This window comes from Osmerus eperlanus, chromosome 3, assembly GCF_963692335.1.
Source record: "Osmerus eperlanus chromosome 3, fOsmEpe2.1, whole genome shotgun sequence".
Classification (NCBI taxonomy): Eukaryota; Metazoa; Chordata; class Actinopteri; order Osmeriformes; family Osmeridae; genus Osmerus; species Osmerus eperlanus.
In genome coordinates this window covers 10,683,083-10,705,364 of record NC_085020.1, presented here as the reverse complement: position 1 = coordinate 10,705,364, position 22,282 = coordinate 10,683,083, and the positions used below count along the sequence as shown (strand labels likewise).

At 43.2% G+C, this 22,282-nt stretch overlaps 2 protein-coding genes across 3 annotated transcripts; both read right to left on the bottom strand.

The window, feature by feature from the left end:
• Positions 1 to 541: 541 nt before the first annotated feature.
• Positions 542 to 6,874, bottom strand: acp6 (acid phosphatase 6, lysophosphatidic). The gene is made up of 12 exons (XM_062457183.1): positions 6,771 to 6,874; positions 6,321 to 6,550; positions 5,975 to 6,103; positions 5,445 to 5,575; positions 5,082 to 5,161; positions 4,906 to 4,993; positions 4,536 to 4,668; positions 4,031 to 4,131; positions 3,777 to 3,869; positions 3,422 to 3,587; positions 2,033 to 3,314; positions 542 to 1,777 (listed from the first exon to the last, which is right to left on the bottom strand). The coding sequence occupies exons 2-11, from the start codon at positions 6,546 to 6,548 to the stop codon at positions 3,180 to 3,182; spliced, it is 1,284 nt and encodes a 427-aa protein (XP_062313167.1). The 5' UTR covers positions 6,549 to 6,550; positions 6,771 to 6,874; the 3' UTR covers positions 542 to 1,777; positions 2,033 to 3,179.
• Positions 6,875 to 7,351: 477 nt separating this feature from the next.
• On the bottom strand, positions 7,352 to 21,842 carry gja5a (gap junction protein, alpha 5a). 2 transcript variants are annotated; one of them, XM_062457198.1, is made up of 2 exons: positions 21,468 to 21,842; positions 7,352 to 10,063 (listed from the first exon to the last, which is right to left on the bottom strand). In XM_062457198.1, the coding sequence occupies exon 2, from the start codon at positions 10,051 to 10,053 to the stop codon at positions 8,908 to 8,910; it is 1,146 nt and encodes a 381-aa protein (XP_062313182.1). In that variant the 5' UTR covers positions 10,054 to 10,063; positions 21,468 to 21,842; the 3' UTR covers positions 7,352 to 8,907. The 2 variants fall into 2 exon arrangements, with proteins under 2 accessions (XP_062313182.1, XP_062313183.1); XM_062457199.1 differs by lacking the exon at positions 21,468 to 21,842 and adding an exon at positions 11,499 to 11,633.
• Between the last annotated feature and the right edge of the window lie 440 nt (positions 21,843 to 22,282).

Here is a 22,282-nt window from a genome sequence, read left to right as displayed (position 1 = left end):
CGGTCCCTCTTGTTGTGTACGCTTGTCATGTTTCTCCATCAGCTCTGCTGCAGAATAGCCTGCCAGAGGCTTTGGCGGTGGACTACAAATAAAAGATATTGTTTTGGTATGTAATTTGTCGTGTGTGTGTGCTACATAAAATACATCCTACGTTGGAAGGCTCGCTTTCCAGTGCTTTGGATCTGGTAAGCGTTCTGCAGCAACCTTCAACAATCCTAATCATTTTTCTACACCCTAACACCCCCTGGTGGCATACTATCTAACTATAAAGGCAGGAATCTTTGTCACGTCTAAATGTCTAACGATTATCTCGAGAACTGGGCACTGGATGAAGTGGGCACTGCACTAGCATTTGCTGTAGACACATCAAGATTCATTAAAACCATACTGCATACAGATTGTATGTACAAGAGAATGCACATTCTGTTCTACAAGAACTAGCAACCACTCAGTTTGAATTATGTACCATGGGCACTAGTTTAAAATAACCACAACCCCTTGGAACTACAGATGTTTCTTGAGTTTAAATGAGACAGCACTGTTGACCAACTCTTTTTATTTGTCTGCACCACACCACAGCAAACTCAAACAAAAATCAAGGTGATGAGGAAAATGACAGAACAAACCAGTGCGTATGATTGTTAATGACCAATAATATATTTATATGCATAACAATAACTCCTTAAAGGCGGCACCTGCTCTCACTCACACACACACACACACCTCTTTCAAAAAACAAGGCCCTTTGAAAAGGCTCAAATATAAGGAGTGGGTAAACACTACAAACACACATTCCCTTATACACACTAACCTTCTAATCCTTTTTCGGGTCAATTTTGAATTAGGTAAAAACTTGATATCCTTAATGGTCAATAAAGAAGTTGAAATATATATATGTATTGATCAATCTGGACAATTTGATGAAATCACACATTTTTGTTACACAGTGTAACAAAAAATAAATTCAGTGTGCAGGTGAGAGAGAATAGTGCTTCACTACACCTAAACACACACACAGTAGTGCTCCAAAATGCCTGATAGTTCTGAGTTGCCTATCACACCCCATGTCTTAAGGGTTTTGAGGGTTCACTTTTGGGTGTCGCTGGTACGATGTCTATCTGGATTTCTGAACACTTTCCAGGGTGAGAACATGTCACTGTTGCGTCAGGATTCTGAGGAGGAGAATGTTGACTAAAATAAAGGAGGTGAGAAACTGATGACTAGAAAGAGTACAATCCTGATCATGGTGAAACCTTGTCTCTGATAAAGAGGAATCACCTGATGGTTTGCAACCTAAAAGAAATAGACATGTCCAAACTATTAGAAAAAAGTACAAACTAAAAATAAACATTGAATGAACCCAGGGCCCACCTGTTTTGCCATAATTAATGTCACAGATAAAACATTTGCATTTGGACTGTAAATTTCATAAAACTATCTTGACAAATGGAAGGAACTGGATAAGACACACATGCATACTTGGGGCAATTTTAGCTGGAGTGTCCAAAAATGAATCTACAGCGAGTTTATGGGATGCAGAATCAAGTTGTGCTATTATTTCAAGCAACCATGCCGCTCGAAAACATTCTGTATTTTCTGCAGTGATTCAATTTGATAATCGAGACAAGGTCAACGCGCTGTGAGCAATACAAGCTGGCTGGCATCAGGGGTGTGTGTGGGACACGTGGGTGTTGAGCTTGCTTTGTCTACAATCCTGGGCCTGAAGTCACAGTGGATGAACGACTGGTTTATTTATGAGGTTGTTGTCCCTTTAACCCTTGTGTTATCTTCGGGTCATTCTGACCCATCAGTCATTGTGACCCACCGTCGTATTGCGACAGATTTACCGCATACAAAGACAAAGTGAAGCATTTTCTTTTAACCGTTGGGCTGTCTCAGACCCCCCACATTGCAAAGGTTAAAAGAAAATTATTTTTATTTGTTTTTGTATTGGGTAAAATTGGGTAAACACAACGATGGTTCGTTATGAACCTTTGGGTCATGTGACCCGAAGGCAGCACGAGGGTTAAACATGCATACTTAGCGAGCAGGGGAAGTACAGCATAAAGATATTGGTGGCATGTGATGCCAGAAGCAGTTATGCTTGGAACCTGCTGGTGTACTCAGGAAAACCTGGTTCCCGAAAAGTGCCAAGGAATGTGTGTGGTTTTAGACATGGACAAAGGTCTCAGGGGGCACAATATTAGCTGTGACAACTTCATGTAATATAACCTGGGATTTACTGAGATTTTTTTTTTTTTACCATGGTGGGAACAATGCAAAAAAATTCAACCTGAGCAAAACACAGGGCTGTCCCTTCACTTATACCACAACACTTGTCTCTTAATGTCCCATGAAGAACAAGAATGTGGTAATGATGAGTACTCATCACAAGGATGCTGAAGTCAACAACATTGAGGACAAGAAGCCATAATCCTGTATTATAATAAATTACAATAAGATCAATTGTGTTTTGGAATATAAACAATAGGTATAATGCAAATGGAATTATTGTGGGATCAAATAAATAAATAGATAAATGGGGAATTTTACTATTTTAGATTATAAATAAGATAATAGAAAACACAGTATTGGGGATATTAATATGTGTATTATGCCTGAATTACCTGATTTATGCTAATAGACACATTGGTTCACGAACATCATAGCTGCAGCCAGTTTCCAAACATAACAGGAAAGTTAAACACTGTCATTATAAAAACTATGTACATGAAGTGCTAGTTTCCCCCCCAAAAGAGCTTGATATGAAGGTGGTTCAGTTTGGAGCGGAAAATTCATTATTTAGATTGGCTTTGAGCTATGTTTCTCCTCAACAGTTTCAGATCAGATGTGCTTGTGATTTACAATACATTGCATCTGCTGATTTTGAAGTGCCTTCACTTTAAATCTTCACCTTCCTAATGTATGACCACCATTGCAGCTCATTTTGTTCAGACAAAAAATAAGAATCGCAACTGTCCCAGAATGAAGCATGGGCAGATTGGTATTAAGACCATACTGTCATTTAAAAGCTTTCTGAATGAGTATGTGATTGGTTGGCTGTCTGAAGCATAGTTTGCTCGATTGGCTGAAACCAAGGCAGTTGGCTACGTGTAAGAGAGGGGGTTTGAGTTAAGCTGCGAGTGGTGGTCAGAGGAAAGGGTGTTGGAGGTAAGGGCTCAGTGCTCAGTCAGGCTCTCAGAGCGGTTACAGAGGGACTGGTAGAGTTCTGATGTCAGGGAATAAGCAGACAGGGCCTGCCTGAACTCCTGCAGGGGGCAGTAGACTCCACTACAGCCTGGGATCAGCTGGTCCTGGAAGGAAGGCGAAAGAGACATTAATAATGGCCACTGTTTGAGTACAGGAAAAGATTTTAATTGGAACACCCGAAATACTTATTTAGGACACCATCAGAGCGTACCTGCCCTATGTAGGAAACTTTGACAAAGGCCTCTTTTGTCTGCTGATGCTGGTGCAGCTCCAGAGTGATGTCAGCAGCGTACGGTGGCCAACGCATGTCAAAAATGCCCAGAGCCATGAGACAGGGCATCAGGGTGGTGTCGTGGGCAGAGTACAAGAACATCTTCCTATGAGCCAGAAGGGACAACAATGCTACTGTATACATTTTATTTTACGGTTCATTTGATGTTGTTTAAACAAACAGATCATGTCTGAAATGGCTGCGATATAGATGAAAATGAAACTTTTCAAACATGGTATCGTGCATATATTTGATTGCCATGTGTGTGAAGTGTGTTCCCAGGCGGGCGGCTGACCTGCTTGGCTCTGTCGGTGACTTCTGGAGCTTGTCCTCCATGTTGCCCATCAAGGTGTGGAGGAGGGGACCCACACACAGCTGCAGGTTCTCCCTGGACCAGACAAAAAACAACAAGAACCATACCAAACTAGAAGTAAGTCCTTGTCTATCAGGCTACTTCGCATAATGACGACTCTTAGGGGTTAGGGTCCAGAAACAGGTGAAGCAAAGGCTAGACTAAATAACTCTACGGCCTCACTCTCCTCTCCTGACCTCTTGCTGGGTTCATAGATATGACAGATCATATCCACTGCTCTCTGCTCCACTGTGTTCCTCCAGGTGTGCAGGACTGGAGGGCAGGGAAGACCATGGGTCTGCTCGCAAACACACACAAAGAGCAGAGAAATATAAATCCCTTTTGATTTGATCTTGTGCTGTGTTGTGTTATAATGGAGTCAGGTGGCTGAGCGGTGAGGGGGTCGGGCTAGTAATCAGTTGCAAGTTCGATTCCCGGCCGTGCCAAATGACGTTGTGTCCTTGGGCAAGGCACTTCACCCTACTTGCCTTGGGGGGAATGTCCCTGTACTTACTGTAAGTCGCTCTGGATAAGAGCGTCTGCTAAATGACTAAATGTAAATGTATAATCAGTTGCGTGGTGTATTATATGTCATGCGGTGCAGTGTTAAAATGTAGTTGTTTTGTATTATGGCGCAATGTTGTGTGGTGCAATGCTGCATGGTAACTGTATCACGTGGTGAAGTGTGGTAAGTTACGTCACCTCTCTGGCCACCATGTCATCTCTGATGAGGATGAAGTCCAGGCGCTGGTGAAGACCAACACCGAGGGCGCTTTGAAGCATCTGCAAGTCTGCAGCAATATCTGGCAGTGTAGAAGACTCCGCCCAGCGATGGCTGGACACACACAAAACCACTTAGTAGCAGGGAAAATCAGAGATCCCCAAGAGCGAATCTGAGCCAATCAAACTTCATCTAGGATCATCCTCAGCCAATCATGCTAGTCAACCCCATCAAGTCACACACATAAACCAGTCTTGAGGCAAGGTTGTGACCTTGTTACCATCCCAACGTCACCTAAAATATAACAATTGGAGTGTTAAGAGTTGAGCCAGAAGTTCTATTGTGACCTACCCCCCCAGCAGTTTGAGCAGTTTGCAGCCATGGTAGTTAGGGTACAGGATCTCTGACTTTGATTCTGTCGTTAAGATGGGAACCGCGTCTAAAAATGTGAGGAGAGCAAGAGAAATAATGTGAGGGGAGGGGGCAACTGTTAGATAGAAATCTAAACACCCACACAGACATTTTACCATTCTGAGTCTGCTGAAACAGTCCTGCTACCAGACATTTGGCTGACTCGATAGTCCTCACAATGTTAGTAGAGCGCACACTGGCAAAGAGAAAAAGATGATAACAGACTCTTTTATAAAGCAGACTGGAGCAGTCAAGGGAAATCGAGATTTAGGCTTTTCCAATGCATTTGGCTTATCATAGATGTGGGAGGTGAGGGGTGGACTAACTGTGGTCCAGCCTCTCATAGTCTACAGTTAAGAATTATTTCCAGTATAATATAAATTACATCCTTTTTCCTTCAGTTTGAATGAAAGCATTTATTTTAAGTCTGGTAAACTGTCCTTGTGTCGACATTTGATTGAGATCCATGAGTTACTTACTAGACCTCAGACGGACTGAAGGATGAAGAGAGAAAGGGTGTGTCCTGGATGTACCTCCTCCTCAGTCGCTGACCCAACTCATACAGCTGCTGCATACCTACTGTTGTCAACTGGCCTGGGAAGGTACCGCCCTGCATAAAGGAACAGCATCAGGGTTCTGTGTTTAACAGGACCGAACAAGTGAAACATCAAGACCTGGTAACCTGGTTAGAGATTAACTCTAATTGAGTCTCTAATGATGAATCTTCCCTGACACAACTGGAATTAATGTTGGTTTGAGGAACTATTTGTTTTGGAATTATAGTTGCTGTCTAGATAGACATTGAGCTTTGAGCAGCATCACTGGTCTGACTAGGGAAGTTCTCATTGGATCCTGGTAGGAGTAATCAACTCAGTTCAGCACAAAAATGTTTATTACAACAGCACCACTTTAGATAGTCGTTTAAAAGCATTTTCGTCTTTGAGTACCACTGTTTATAACTACTATACATTATACCACAGTAAAAACTGCAGAAGCATGGCACACTCACGGTCAAAATGTTGGTCCGGTAACTGTCCTCCACTGGTGCCGGTGGCCTCGGACCACCGTCCAGGTCTGTCACCACGTAATTTATCTCAGTGTGCGCTGGAGGCTCCAGGAGGTTGGGCACCCACTGAGCCTAAGGCACCCATATATATATATTAAGATACAAAAAAAAGGAATGTCAATGAATAATAATGAAATGCATGCAAATGTAGTGTACTAACTCACTTTGCTTTTTTGTTAATTACAGAGACGAATTATGTATGTGAGTAAATAATATTACTTGTCATTATAGCCTATATCCTGGCCTCTTTCTCTGGGGTCTGTTATCCTGATGTGACAGGTGTTCTCACCTCCATGACGTCTGGAATGGACTTCAGCGGCGTTCGAGCTCCATGGCGGAACAAAACTTGCACTAGTTTCAGCTCATAAGCGGAAGCAGTAATCGTACCTTCGGCGGGAGTCGAAGAAATGTCGGTATGAACAGGCTCGGGTTTCTTCTGCGACCACAGCATCGACCCAAAGGCCATGGACACTGATACTGACCCCACCACACGAGCTTTGGTCCAGAGGTTTCTCATGACTGCCCAGCAGTAAAAAGAAATAACTGGTTACATAAGCCGGTGAGCATTCTATCCATTCCACCTACTAGCTAGCCCCCTTACTCTTGGCTAGCTAGCTGGTCAGCATACAGTAGTATAATTGTCAAATGTCAGAAGTGGTGGCTACAGTCGCTGGATAGACTTTAGCAATCAAGTATGGTTTTCAAAGCCAGCTAAAATGTTTAACTTGGCGTAACTTACTTTTTAAGCTGTACGATGTGGATCCGCTACAACCAGCCGGCAAGTTCCTAGGTGTTTAACATTTGATTACCCTACCGTAAAACCCAGAATAGTTTGAAGACAGTATTGTAAAGCAGACACGGTAATATGGCATTTCTACATATGTAGTCTTTTCTCTTAAACTCACGCTATCATTTTAAAGGGAAAAGACTACACGTCCCAAAATGCTCCACGTTTATCTGGACGGATTCCATTCCAGAACACAAACACTAAAAATGTGACCTATTTTTCTTCACCTTTACAAATATGATACGACAATGCCTTGCCAGTCATTTTCATAGTTTACTATTAGTGTATAATTAATATTTAAACGTATCCTTTACTATAAAATATGTGCACTATACGTACGTTTTTTTCATTTGCAACCAGTCTTGCCTGAGGACTACAGGAAAAATGATGCTGGTTCTACTATTTTCTATCATTTTTGTGGGTTGCAACTATCTCCCTAGAACAAGTCATGAACAAACAATTTAATAATTTTAAGAAACAAACAAGCCACACATTTAGATTTATTAAACGTTTTAACAAACCACACAGTGAGGATGCGGGGAGGTATTTTATTTTATTGCAGATTTAATTGAAAAAAGTATTGATAGACAGTTGATATGGTACAGTAATCCGTGAATCCAAAAAAGTAGTTATTATAATTAAAGTAGTTATTATAAGCTTACGTCGAGTTGGATTGATTCTTGTCCCAAGTAGAAGGAACTATGTATCCCGTTTCCCGAGTCTCATAAACCTCAGTGCAAAAGCCGTTGGCTATAGGGTATCATAGACTTGCCATACTTCTACTTTACTGTTGACACACAATTATTCAATATGAGGAGTACTTCAACAAAACAATTGATATAATAGTTCATGAATTGATACAATATGGCTTTACCACTATTCAAGTAGGTCTCAACCACAGTCTTAATACTGACGAAAAAGATAAGCGCAAAAGAAATGTCTCCATCTAGTGGTCAAAACATAAACCACCAGCAAACGCCAGGATTTGACAGACATCCTTCTGTTTGGCTTTGGCTTGACTGAAATGAAATTTCAAATGCATAGTCTAATACTAATAATGTATTTTAAAAAGTGTTTTCCGATCTAAGATGATACTCTGGAGGATATAAACCCTGTCTTCTATTTAGTGTGCCTTTAGACACTTTCTCAGAGTACACCCACATTCTCAAAAACGATCAGCGTCATATTTTACTGCATAGTTTATTGCATAATTCAGCGTCATTCAGCGTTTAAACTCTTATGGCATTCAGCATTTGCTTTCCACATTGCACCTGTTATTCTCCGTTCCGAGAGATAAGTACTTCCTGTTCCAGGTTCCCCAAAAAGTCAGGATTCAAACACATAGATAGCTGTGGCTATTTGAAGCAGACACAATTAATAAATACTGACGTGTGTCACTATTTCACTTTCAAGTTTAAAGCTGACAGCCGCATGACAACTGAGGATAACCTGCGTCATTGCAAGGTCCATGGTCATAACTCATAGGATTATGGATGTTCTTCTACCTGACTGTGTGTGTGTGCAGATGAATGGCGAGTTGACCGTAGAACTACTGTAATACTCAGAAATATCAAGAAATTAATTGTGAAATGGCTTCAAGTTTTTTCCTAATTTCAACATAATTTTTACTGCATTATAAGTCAACGTAAAAAAGATCAAACATGTTCTTGTCTTTCCACCAAGGTCAGCAAGTTTCACATTGCTCGTAGTGTTTTGTTTTGTATGCTGCTGTTCTCCGTATCCAACCTTCTTTTTGAGGACACAGACACAGATTTAACTCTCTCTCTTGGTAGTCTTAGGCCCACACATTCTCTTCATTGTTCTCCAGAGTTTGCTGCAGGTCCCACCTTTCTGGGGCCGCTGTTGCTTTTCTGGTCCTCACTAGTGTCCATGGTTAAAACAAATCTCCTTATATCTTTCTGGTTCCCCCTACTTTTGAGACTAGGTCCAGCAATGTTGTATCTGAAACTCTACACCACTCTTTAACCCCTCACTTCCCATCTTTCTCTCTGTCGTTCTGAGAGAGCAGACATTCTTTTTATTCCCCCAGACTTCCCATTCTCCCCCACCTATACCCCTACATGTGCTCCTAAATGGCCAAGTCGTCAGGACGGACCCAGCTGCTCGTCCCGCTGGTCTTGCTGAGACGTCGTTTGTCCTTTACGTACCCAGCATGCGATAGAGCAGGTGGAGGCGAGCAGCTAGTGGGAACCTGGTCATAGCTCATCCTCAGGAATCTCCCTTCCACCTCCACGTTGTCGTGGTGATGCTCCAGGTGGTCGAGGCTGTGATGGCGCTCAGTTGCCATGTTGGCAGAGTTCTGCTGCTGCGCCATGCGCTGGTTGAAGGGGTGAGAGGTCATTGAGGAGGTCATTGGACTCATCGCCTGTGGCGATGTCAGGCACTCGCTGAAATCAGGGGGAGGCGTGCAGGACAGGGGGGAGGCGCAGGGCACAGAGGTTCGTTCCATGGCATCAGGTACGGCTACAGCATTGTTGATGGCGGACTTCTGAAGGGCTCGATTTCTCAGACACTTCCTGGCTCGCCTCCAGCCCAGGTGATAGAGCTCAATCACAGAGAGGAGCAGGGACACGCCTGCCACCACCAGCATGAAGACAATGAAGACGTTCTTCTCTGTGGGTCTGGACATGTAGCAGTTGACTGGGTTGGGACAGGGCCAGGCCTTGCAGTGATACAGTGCCCTGAGGAACACTCCATAGATCATGTACTGAATCACAACGAAGGTCACCTCCATCACCGTCCTAATGAGGATGCTGAGGATGTAGGTCTGTAACAGTGCCCCACGTAGGCGGATGCGCCCCGGCACCTCCAAAGACTGCTCCTTCTGCTGGAGGTACTCCTTCTCCCCCTCAGTGTCCTCCCCATCTTCTCTCCTCTCCTCCTGCTCCTTGCGTCGCCGCTTCTCTTCTCTCCTGACCGTGTGCATGGCATGGCCCATGTATATCAACGAGGGCGTGGACACAAACACAATCTGCAGCACCCAGTAGCGGATGTGAGCGATGGGGAAGGCCCGGTCGTAACACACGTTGGTGCAGCCAGGCTGCTGGGTGTCACACAGGAAGTCGGATTGCTCGTCGCCCCAGGAGGACTCTGCGGCCGTGCCAAGGACCAGGATCCTGAAGATGAAGAGGACAGTCAGCCACACTTTCCCCACTGAGGTGGAGTGTTCCTGGACTTCTTCCAGAATGTTCCCCAGGAGGCTCCAGTCCCCCATCACTGCTCACCTGGGTGGCATGTAGAGAAAAGGATAAGAAGAAAAGGTGGTAGAGTGGAGAAAAGCGAGGCAGAGCAGAAGAGGAAGAAAGAAGGGAAAGAAAGTTGAGACCAACGGAAAACAAGTAGTTATGCAGATCCATGATGAACTATATCACCCCATGATCGATGATGACAAAAAATAAGAGCCGCATGTGCGTCTGTGTGAATGTGTATGTGGTTGGGGACATGTATAAATAGCAGCTTGTCAGATGCCTAGGGATGAGTCACCACAGCCTGAGAACCAGCCTTTTCCCATGACACACAAAAGCATGCGCACAATTCTTTGGGACTGTTATGTTTAACCCTTGTGTTATCTTCGGGTCATTCTGACCCATCAGTCATTGTGACCCACTGTCGTATTGCGACAAATTTACCTCATACAAAAACAAAGTGAAGCATTTTCTTTTAACTGTCGGGCTGTCTCAGACCCCCCACATTGCAATGGTTAAAAGAAAATTAATTTTATTTGTTTTTGTATTGGGTGAAATTGGGTAAACACAACGATGGTTCGTTGTGAACCTTTGGGTCATGTGACCCGAAGGCAGCACGAGGGTTAAATAGAAAGGTCGTTTTAGTACAGCGATATGTTTCAATGTTTTTGTTTTTACATCTAGCCCCTCCCTCCCTGTCCAGCTGCAAAAGACATGGGGCCAAAGAGAGTCAGAAGCTCCAGCTAATCTAATGGCGTGCTCTGACCTGAATGGGACATTCTACCACTAGCCCATAGCACTGTATGTTTGCATGCGTGTGTGCATTCACAGCAGCGACTGAGCAACTGCCTTCACTCGCCATATCATGCTTGAAAATGTGCTCTCCATACACATTCCACCACTCTTGTCCTTCCCTCAAACCTGTGGTGTGTTGCCTCTTGACCCCATCTGAGTGAGTGCTTACTTGAGACCCAAACATGGCAGTGACAAGCTGCCTTGTGTCAGTGTGATTGGTATCTTGCACCCATCCATACATGTCTGTGTGTGTGACCCAAACCTGCTGCTGACAGGCTTAGTGTCTGTAGGAGATGCCCCTATAAGGCATTCGGGCAGACAGCTTTACGGTTGTCATAAATACCCCCATCATCGAAGGGTTAAACTCATCTCTCACTGAGTGAGACACAGACACATTCAGGCGAAAAGTGTCAAATCCAACATTTGAAATGTCCCAACATTGTCTTTATAACACTAAACAAGTGTTTTAAGTAAAGCAAAAATGCTTTTAGATGAATATAAAAAAAGGTTTTCTCAACATTGCACTTATACTGCCGCACAAATACGAAGACAAAAAAGAATACCATTTAAGACGATTATTAATGTAAAGAATCTGGGTGCCAAAAATCTTTGCACGGTATTGTATATGCTCTCATAATATATACACAAATGCAGGACCAATACAAGTTATTTACCTTACCTCATCTCCCTCTGTTCATGGTCCTTAAAGTTGGTCTCACTGTAAAGTCTCACCAACGGGAGTTGGGTAGCCGATGCCAGTGTCTGAAGAAGACACACCAGCTCTGGCTGTATCTGATCTGTGTGTCACCCTCGCTGTGAAACGTCCATGACCATGAGAGGACTGGCTGCACCCCTCACCACCACCACCACTCTCTCTCGGTCTATGTCTCTCGTCCTTGGAATGGGTGGAAACTGAAAACTGTAGGTTCATTTGCTCACCGCGAGCTTGTGGTTGGAGAGATGGGAGGGGGTACATTTGTCAGTGTATGTACGTACTTGGAGGCCAGACTCATTGACTTACATGGACCTAGCTTTTCTGATTTAACTGGCAGGGACCCATGTAAGGTTGGGGATGTGGAGTGGAGCAAGGGAATCAGAGGCAGGGCCATCACAATGGTAAGAGGTCCACATTACCACACACACCACCTTTTTACAGCGATGTCAGTAGTTAGTCGAGGAATCCCTGTGCTTTAAATTACTGTATGTAGGCTCTCAGACAAGGATTGCTTGAGATGAGCTTTTGCAAACAGCAAAAAACAAAGGTAATCCATGATTTTGTCATAGCTCTTTATTTTGTGCCTCTTACATTCCCATATCCCCAATGAAACTTGAGTTGCTTTTAATGAATTTTCCATTTGTTTACTTGAATTGTCAATCCCGGTGTTTCGTTATTTGATAAACATCTCAAAAACTAAACTGGTCTCTGTTCCCAGACAGAGTTGGCACACTCTGAGAAATAACAGTGTCTGGCAGGGGTATGAGGGTGGACAGGGGCATGTGGGAGAGCGGTGGGGTTTATTAGCAGGGACAATTATAAGGAGAGGGCCCAGGGTAAGAGCACTGGCAGGGGGCTTAGCAGAGGCAGTAAGAGAACAGGCCTCAGGGATAGAGTAGGGACAGGGTCATGGTAAAGGCATAGACTTGTCACGGGAGAGGAGGTTTAACCCTTGTGTTATCTTCGGGTCATTCTGACCCATCAGTCATTGTGACCCACCGTCGTATTGCGACAGATTTACCGCATACAAAGACAAAGTGAAGCATTTTCTTTTAACCGTTGGGCTGTCTCAGACCCCCCACATTGCAAAGGTTAAAAGAAAATTATTTTAATTTGTTTTTGTATTGGGTAAAATTGGGTAAACACAACGATGGTTCGTTATGAACCTTTGGGTCATGTGACCCGAAGGCAGCACAAGGGTTAAAGCACAGGCAGTGGCACTTCCTTCCAAGGTTGGGGGCGAGGCAGGCAGCTTCCACCTGTAGTTGCTTCCCTCTGTCCCTACGTAGGGGGGCGGAGGGTTAGAGGGCCAGAGGCTAGGCACCTAGCAAGAGGAGCCTATTCTATGCCAATTGCACGTGAAATTCGCCACTGTGTCATGGAGCGACAAATATTGTTCCATTTGTATGATCATAACATATTACCAGTTCCAGTTCTGTTAACGAGGGCATTAGTGGATGAGCAACATCAGTGTGTTTTATAAGTAAAGGACTGAGGTAACTGATCGAGATACAGTTTTTTGGAAGGTAGCGGAGACAGCAATGGAATGTCTGTTCAATAGAGAGAAACTATCTTTACCTCTGTGTTTATGGATGTTGTGGTGATCCGAAATTTGAATTGAACAGCCTTCCCTATATACTGAAATCCCTTCCTTATACAGTGAAATGTGCTCACATACTTTCTCAAATCTTTTTATTCAAGATATTTTCACACAGTTGAAGTTTCACAGAAAAACAGCTCACTCACAATTGTCTCTCCCTATCTGCGGGAAAAAAACATCACGGCATCAGTTCAAATAGTGTGGAGGAAGTCTGCCATGTTGAAAAATAATAAGAAAACTAGAGAGGGTACAATTTCTGGGGAAATTGTAGGGTGTGCTTGCTTGCGTCGGTTGGACAGGGGTCCGTTTTTTAATGACATTTTTCCAACTGATATTTCTGTATTTTATATAAAAATGCATACTTATTATTTATAAAGATTACATAGATTTAAAATAATGTTTTTTTGCTGCTCATTTACAACTGAAAATACGAGTGAAGTGTAGAATGAATTAAATAAGCTTGACATTTATTTAGTGGAAAATCGCTCATTCATAAAAAGCTCACTGGTAGCGATCATTGTAAGGTAACAACGCAAAATGCGATATAGCCCTGTGTGGAGAAGCTGCCCCGGTAAATTTTACTACTACGGTACAGTACTAGACTACTGCTGTGTTCGTCTCGGTAGCGATTGCGTTGGTTGAATTCGATTAAACGTTCCGTTGTACGGTTTAGGCTGAAATTAATTATTTTCATGAACAGATTGACAAAGTTTAGGCTGTGGCAATGAAGTTCAGGTTAGTAGTTAGATAGACTTTTGATTTAACCTCTTAAGCCTCCTGTTAAATGTGCCTAAAAACGCCTAAACAGCATACCCAAAGTAAATTGGAAGCTGTTCTTGAACCATTTGGAGTACATGCATGTAAATGATCTCTTTTGAAAGCTGACACTGAAGTTATGTCCCCTGTTGTCAGGACCCCTGTCAGTCCTACTAGTGTTGAGTAATAGAAGCTTGAACACAAGGAAAGTGAAAATTTCTATTTCCGCCTAGATTTTGTTTTGAAAACAGAGGCCTGAAGAGGCCTAGAGGTGGTAGGTATTAGCTGGAAGACTAAATTGGACCACAGGTTGAAGCCTTACCCAATTCAAATCAAAAGTCAAACATAATACCACAATATATTCATATTTGACACATGTTTTTATAAGAGTACATCCAGGCATTTTCTAAAAGGGTCTTTTGGAGACTCCAAAATGACCCTTTGTAACCAAGGTCAAATACTCAGGATAAAAAGGTATTATTTTTCATAATTGTTATCTCTAATGAAAGGTGGTACTTAGAACTATCATATATAATAGCTAAATCCCTAATTAGTATTACTGAAACACAAAAACTGAAGCATGAACACATTGGAGTGCTTTATCTGATTCCAAGGATTGGCGCACAAAGAACACTGATTCTGTCAACCATATTGCGCAATCGACTGTTATTTTGAAGGCTCCACAGACGCATACAAATGAGGTATTGGCATTTTCAGCTAGCTGTCAGCTACAAGGCTAACAAGCTAATTTCAGAGCCAGTCAAAGCCAGTTCGAGAAATTTGTTTAGAACGAGTGTGGGGGGCGGGGGGGGGGGGGGGCAGGACGCACAGACCTAGTTGGCTTTAGAGGGCTGTCAACGGGGGACAACCTCCCCTTTTGTCAATCAAAAGGGGAGGGTTCAACGGACATTTTGATGCCTTCATATTGTAAATACTCCGTTGCTAACCGGAGAAAATAACACTTTTATGTGAACAAGTTGTTTCTTCCGTCGGCTAACTTGCATAATGAAACAAAGGATAATGGCTATTCATGAACGTAAAACATTGTATTTGGACGAATTACTTTACATGGTTAGATACTTTGAACCCTTGGGACTTTAACTTGGGGGATAGCTAGGCTAACTATAGCTTTACTGCAAGGCAGCTGCAGGAACGCCACAAGCAAAGAGGCCAGGGTGATAACTATTTACTCATTTCACTTTGTGATATGACACACAATTGTGATGTGTAATGTACAATATTAGCTGATATTATTAAGGAAGTAAGCCCACATCTACTTTCGGAAACGGTAGTCTACTATTTCACTGAAATATTAGCATCATGACATTAGCCTCTGTTGCCCGGGCAACACATACTACAGTGGTCTATGATGTATCTGTTTTCAATCGTTAAAATAAACATTCCTCACATATACATTTTCGTTGTAGGATTTATTATGACATTAGATTACAAGTAAACGATTCGTGGGTGAAATTATCATTACCTGTGGTTTCAATCCAGTGTATCACTGCAACGCTGTAGCCTACGCGAGACACGACAAAAACATCTAACATACACAGCTGTTTAGGAAGTCAAACGGCGACAGAACATGTTCGGCACTCCCCTTACTTAACAGATGCGAAACGAATGTTCTGCTCAGTGGCGGTTCTACATTGAATTACACCCAGGGCGAGACGCCCTTCGCGCCCCCCCCCCCCCCCCCCCCTCCATTGAAATCAAAAGGCTGTTGTGGTAAGACCGATTATGTTCTCTACAGCTAAAACAGCCTGGGGTCAAATTGATACCAAACATAATAGGAGGGTTACATAAACATGCCCTTACACGCTAAATGTCTGTTATTACATGCTATATTAATATAACTTTTAGGGAGGAACACTTTTAGTTATGACGTTAAACTATACTTTGTCACGAAATATAGTTGTAGCAAATAGCAAATGTTCGTCTTTGAAACTACCTACAGATTTGAAAATTCCGTTGGCTAATTACAGGGCCTAACCTAAATAATGAAAATAAATAATAACTGAACTTGTTACAGTTTTGTTGCAAAGCACACTATTATGGTGAAATGTTATCTCGTGTTTGTTGAGTTAAAACCGAAATATTGTTGTTGCATAGCAAGCATCATAGCAAAAAGGCTAACAAACGTAAGAGTTAGCCTATACCCATTTTTTTTTAATTCGCCATTTCACATAAAAAAAAAAAAAAAAATGTGCAGGAACTTTAGGCCTATATTTATAATATTATGAATTGTCCGTTCCATTTGGGAGACCCAGTCAGATGAGCAGTCTGTCCCTCTCCCCTTTTTTCACACAGCTTCTGTGCACGGCACCTTCTCAGCAAGCAAGGGTGCCTGCAGCTGCCTGAAGGGGGCGCCAATTTGCCAATTCCCCACACAGTGAAATGATAGAAAAGAGAAAACCGCTTCGCGGCGCAGAGATTTTTATTTATTTATTTTATGCTCGTGCGCCCCCCACGTGACATGAAAAAATGCCGCCCCGGGCGGCTGCCCGGTCCGCCCGTGCCTAAAACCGCCCCTGGTTCTGCTACAGGTAGTCACGCGTGTTTTCGTGACGTTAGTGACGTAGTGACGTTAGTAACGTCAGTGACTGTGGCTAGCAAATTAGCCACCGCTAGCTTCACTTTTCGCCACAAAAACTTAACTTAAGCCCAAACCATGCAACGGAACGTAAATTCCAATAGAAGCAACGCAATCGCTACCAAGACGAACCTTTTGACACCGCCGTTGTGTATTTAGGCCAAATATTGACTGAGTTTTAGGGGGGCGAAAATAAATAATAAATAAATCAATAAATATATATGTGAGAGAACAAAGGTTGTGCTCTCGCCGAAGGCTTGAGCACACCCAATAATAGCCTACACAAACAGTATACTCAGTGTGGGTATAGGAAGTATGTGTTATTATGCAGCTATGTAGGTGTGTGTGTGACTGTGTCTGGATGAGAGACCATCCAGTGAAATGACCAGTAACCAGGTAACCATAAATGACAAAACATCCAGTTCCCAGCATGGTCCATGATTTCTGGAGCTTATAACTGCATAATAACAGTGGACTTACTGTAAGGCAGCGCATCCTGTGGGAAACTCTGTGGTCTGCCTGTACACTGTCAAAGCCATCATATGTGTTTATAATATCAGTCTAATGGACACTCTGGCCTGGTGATGGGGCATTCAACATGGTAGATTAAGAACACTGGGTATTGCATACCACAGAAATATGTCACCTTGACGTTGGTCGGACAAAGTACTGGGCATTGTGTGTGTGTGTGTGAGGGAGTGTATGGTATTGGGAGAGCTGAGGGTCTAGCCTACCTCATATGCTTGCTGTGTATAAATAAATGAGAGAGAAATAGGGAGATGACAGAGGGAAAGACGAGGGAGCGAGAGACAGATAGACTGTGTTTAGAGCCATGAGAGGACAGTGAGTTCAACTGAACTCTTCACTTTGACAGAAACCAGACTCGTTAACTGACTTTAAATGAGGAAATCAGCCCCTTGGTGAGTCTTGGTGTGAGGTAGGGGTATAAGAGATAATATAGGCACAGCTTAAGTTACAGTATTACAACGTTTTAGAGAAAAGGGGTGGGAAAGAGAGAGAAATAGGCAGAGATAGAAAGAGACAAGGGGACAGGTGAGAAAGAGGTACAGAGGCAGCGACAGTGGGACAAGTGAGAGGGGAAACTGACATGAAGTTGACGGAGAGCACACAGAACATAAAGTCGTCCGCATATACGTACATTATAAGGACACCAGAGAGAGAGAGATCAGAAAGAACCCAGATAGAGACCAGCAAGAAGCCAGCTTGTAAGAACAAGAGAACGCCGAACGTGTTGGGTGCTACAGTACCTGTGTGGAGAGACAGAGCTGATTCCTAGCTACAGCTATACTAGCCTGGGTTGGGACGTGACCGTCTGACAAAGCCACAGGAATGACTGCAGTATGTTCCCTGCCCTCTCTCCCTGCGTAGCAATACAACAATAAATTCAATCAGGCACCCAGAGAGCTGTCCTGCCCTTTCCTCTTAGCTAAACTGTGAGAGCATTGCCTTAGAGGGCAGTCCCGTTCCTCTGCTGCTGGCCACACACACACACACACACACACTGACACACAGAACTAGTCCTGTAGGTAACATCATCAGGCAAAAAATATATGAGAGAACGCAAATCGACCGTGCCGTCGCCTCTCAGTTTAGGTGCTGTCAATTTGATTAGGAACCAGATTACCCAACATTACCCAATGCAGTCATGCCATCAGCCCTCCCCTGTTCACCCCCAACTGATCTCCATCACCCATGTCTCATTCTTTATGTCTACCTCTCTTCTTATCTCCCTCTCCTCTCTCCCACTCTTCCTCTTCACTCTCCTTTCTCCCCTCTCTCTGTTTCCTCTCAGTGGTGACAACAGGGGGCAGGGTTGATTTAAACTTTGGCTCCGTTAACAATATACAAATCCCACAGACCCACTCCTGCTCTTATAAAGCAATTGTTGTATTCAATCATGCCCCAATAGTAATCAATGTATTTTTTTCGTCACTCAGAGGAATTGGCGCTTAACTCATCCTTGCTATCAGATGAGGACTTCGTTCAATTTATTTCTGAACAGATAAAAAAATGTTTAATTGCAACATTTCCCCTAAAGCCTCAAATTCAACAGTAAGGGAAGTTTTGAAAGCTCACTACGAGGTCAAATGATCTTTTAAACTGCAAAAAAAAAATCTTGAGCTAGATTAACAACACGTCAATTCTCCTACCTCTGAACTGTATGGATACTTTAAAACTTAAAACGAAGTTTGACCTCCTTTCAACATATCAGGTGTAATGGCTTTTAATCAGGAACAGGAGCAAGGGCGAAAAAGCAGGTAAGATACCAGCCAATCAGTTATGAGGTATCAGAGCCAAACAGCTCATCAAGGGGTTATGTATTGAATGTGGAGGGGACACCTTTGACCATAGAATCATTATTGATACGTTAAGAGATTTCCATAAGAGATTGTACACATCTGAACCTGTACCCAACTCTATTATCTATATCTGTTATGGAAGACTTCCTCCTTGTCCCTAGACCTTAAGACTAATCTGGAAGAACCTGAGGCAGGAAGAGAAAACCACTGCTATATCCTCCATGCAATCAGGTACGTCACCAGGTCCAGATGTTTCCTTCAGTTTTATAAGAAGTTTCCATCACACCTTTCCCCTCACTTAGTTTCAGTTTTCTTGGTCTCTTTAACAGGAACTCTGCCCCCTACGCTAAATCAAGATTACATCTCTTAGTTGATTAAAAAATGAAAATATCCTTCAGATTGTGACTCCTATTAGCTCATTACTGAACAATATCAAAATATTTGCTAAGGTACTCGCCAACCGGTTGGCCAGTACAGTTTTTTTTTTACATTTGTCGCTTCTGCAACATACTTTAATTCTCCTGCTGAGGCAATTTCAGAATGGATGCTACAAAAGCTTTCGACAGATTTGAATGGAATTACTTCTATTCACAATTAGATACATTTGGATTTGCACCAACTTTCCATGGTAAAATTATTATACTTTACGCCTTCCCCTCACTGTCCTCACAAATATTCAATACTTTAAATTATTCTGTCATCCAAATCTTGATCTGGGAACTCGACAAAGCTGTCCATTGAGTCTTCTACTCTTTATGTAGGCTATCCAGACATTAGCCATGAGCTTCCTGGGTGTGATCTGTCAAGAACAAATGGCACCATGTCATAGGGAGCGACTTTAACCCGGTGCCCAGAATAATACACTGGCAGATTTGCAACTTCATACAGGTTGTTGAGATATTTGTGCCATAGACACACACACACACACACACAAACACACACTCAGGATTAGGGTTAATCTACCATACTCCATTACAACCACCTGAAGAACCATGACACTTACATCACATACTTCTACACGAATACAATCTCTAATAGTGAGCCATTTGGAAATATCTAAAGGAATTCTGTATACATCTGCAATCATACAGGAACAGTTTAGGGTTAAGGCTGTGGGGTCCTAAATCAGACATCCATCCTATACATAAACCAAAAATGTAAGTTAAAAAAAAAAAAGTATAGAAAGAGATGAGAGGAGGCTGAGCAAAGACATAGTCTGGTGGTCTAGTCCCTAAAATAACTATTTAGAATAACACAAGGCTGACCTTTCCTTTTGAACTTGAACTTGCACACAGGGAGTCAGGTGGCTGAGCGGTTAGGGAGTCGGGCTAGTAATCTGAAGGTTACCGGTTCGATTCCCGGCTCTGCAAAATGATGTTGTGTCCTCGGGCAAGGCACTTCACCCTACTTGCCTCGGAGGAATGTCCCTGTACTTACTGTAAGTCGCTCTGGATAAGAGCGTCTGCTAAATGACTAAATGTAAATGTAACACGGTCAGAAACACGCATCCGTTTAGACATGCATATATTAAGACTTGAGATTGACAGCTGTAACCTAGTTCAGTGGTCTAGTTGATCCTTCGGGGAGTTAGAGGTGACCTGGATAAATACGCCCAGCATAGGGAAGGACTGAAGTTTGTGTGTGGGTGTGTGTGTGGGTGAGTGTGTGGTGGTACTTCCCAAAAACCCCAAAGTAGATCATCTGCCACTGATGGACAGTAATATCTCAACAGGTTGTGCAGTCACGTATCAGTCACACCATGAGCAAGTCTTCTGCTACCTTACATGGAGGTTTGGCACCCCATCTCTCCACCTCCACACACACATACACACAAAGCGTTGGGGTGGGCTTTTGTTTTACAGTGGTATTACATAGGCTTCCTCAATCCTGACAGGTGGCTGCTTGGTTTATCAAGTACAGTGGAAAATATACTGTGGCTAAATTAAATGTTGGAAGTTGTTGGAAGAGTACAAGATTATATTATTGCTTGTTTTAAGTACTGTCTAGTTCCGTCTTGGTATAAGATCACTTTTCTGCTCGAAGAAAAACTAACTAATTTCATTTTTTGTTTTGAATTATCTTTTAACATCTAAGGTTGTGTTGTTGTCCAGAAACTCAACTCAGCAAGTTTTTGTGCAGTCATCTTTTTAATGTACCTCATGCATGCAATTCAATTTAAAATGGTCTCATCTGACATCACTGTCTGCTTAATAATCCTTTATATAAGACAGATCTTCAGTCTTAAATGAGATAAATGGATAAATAGAGAGCCCAGAGCAGAAGTGAGAATTTCGGAGGTTGTCAGAGTGCATTTGTTCTTTCAGCGGCCGGATGAGTTCGAGTACAAAATAAATATGACAAAGTATATGGAGAAGGCAGAGACAAAGAAGGAGATAATAGGAAGGCGATCCAGAGGGAGAGAGAGTGAGACTGGCACGGTGGGCAGGTCAGCAGCAGAGCAGATTGTGCCAGTAAACACCCACCAGGTCCCCCAATCATTTCTCCATCCCTTGGAACCGTCAACATGCATCTCTTACACAAACAAGGCTTAGCACACACACAGACAGCAATCACCACTGTTAACTGTGTTTGAAGTTGAAATTGAGAGGGTTGAGAGGGTTGAGATGTTGTCGCTGTAAGGAGAGGGGGTGACAGCTTACCTGTCTGTCTGTTGACAGATGATCCGGATCTCTCTCACTGTGGTCAGTCTCCTCCTGTTGTCCTCTGTTTCAGAGAACTTCTCTTCTTCCTCCAAGCTCAGTATGTCAGGTCAGGATCTGGACTGGAGATTCCAGAGGGCCGCAGGGAGGACTTGAGGTCGGCAGGGTGGATGTAGAAAATTGGTGGTCAGATATGGTGTTGCAGTTTCTCCAGGACACCCACCAGCAGACTGATGCTGACCGGTGATGGGAAGAGAAGTTTCAAACAAGCTAGAAAGTAGAGTTCTGCAGCAGTGAAGAGTTTGTTGTATGAGTCGTCCTGGGACCTGAATGCTCGCAGACACAGGGTGTATGGAAAGAAAAGCAGCTGCATCACGAGAGCATTTCTCCTCTGCCCTCCCCCTCGCCCTTCCCTCCATCCATCCCTTCCTCGTCCTCCATCCCCTTGCCTTCCTCCTTCCATTCCCTCTCTCCCTCTCTCTCTTTGTCTCTCTTTTTCTCTTACTCTGTCTCTCTCTTCTTCCCCCCCTTCCCCCCTCCCCACCTCCACTCCCCCCCCCGCCACACTTTTTCGGTGGGAAGCATTCCTCTGCATTGGAAGAGGAAGTGGAATTGTTTTCAGGATCAATGGGAATTCCGCTCTGGGTGAACTTACAGGGCTTTTGTAAACTCTTTGTTTCATGTTGTCATTGACTCACACTGGGTTGTAGGGCAAGTCCAGCTGTGATCTTAAAGTATGATGATCAGGCTCCCCATAGTGCCTTTTAAGTAAACCCTAGTCAGTCAGAATCCCACGAGATGAAGGTAACTGGAAA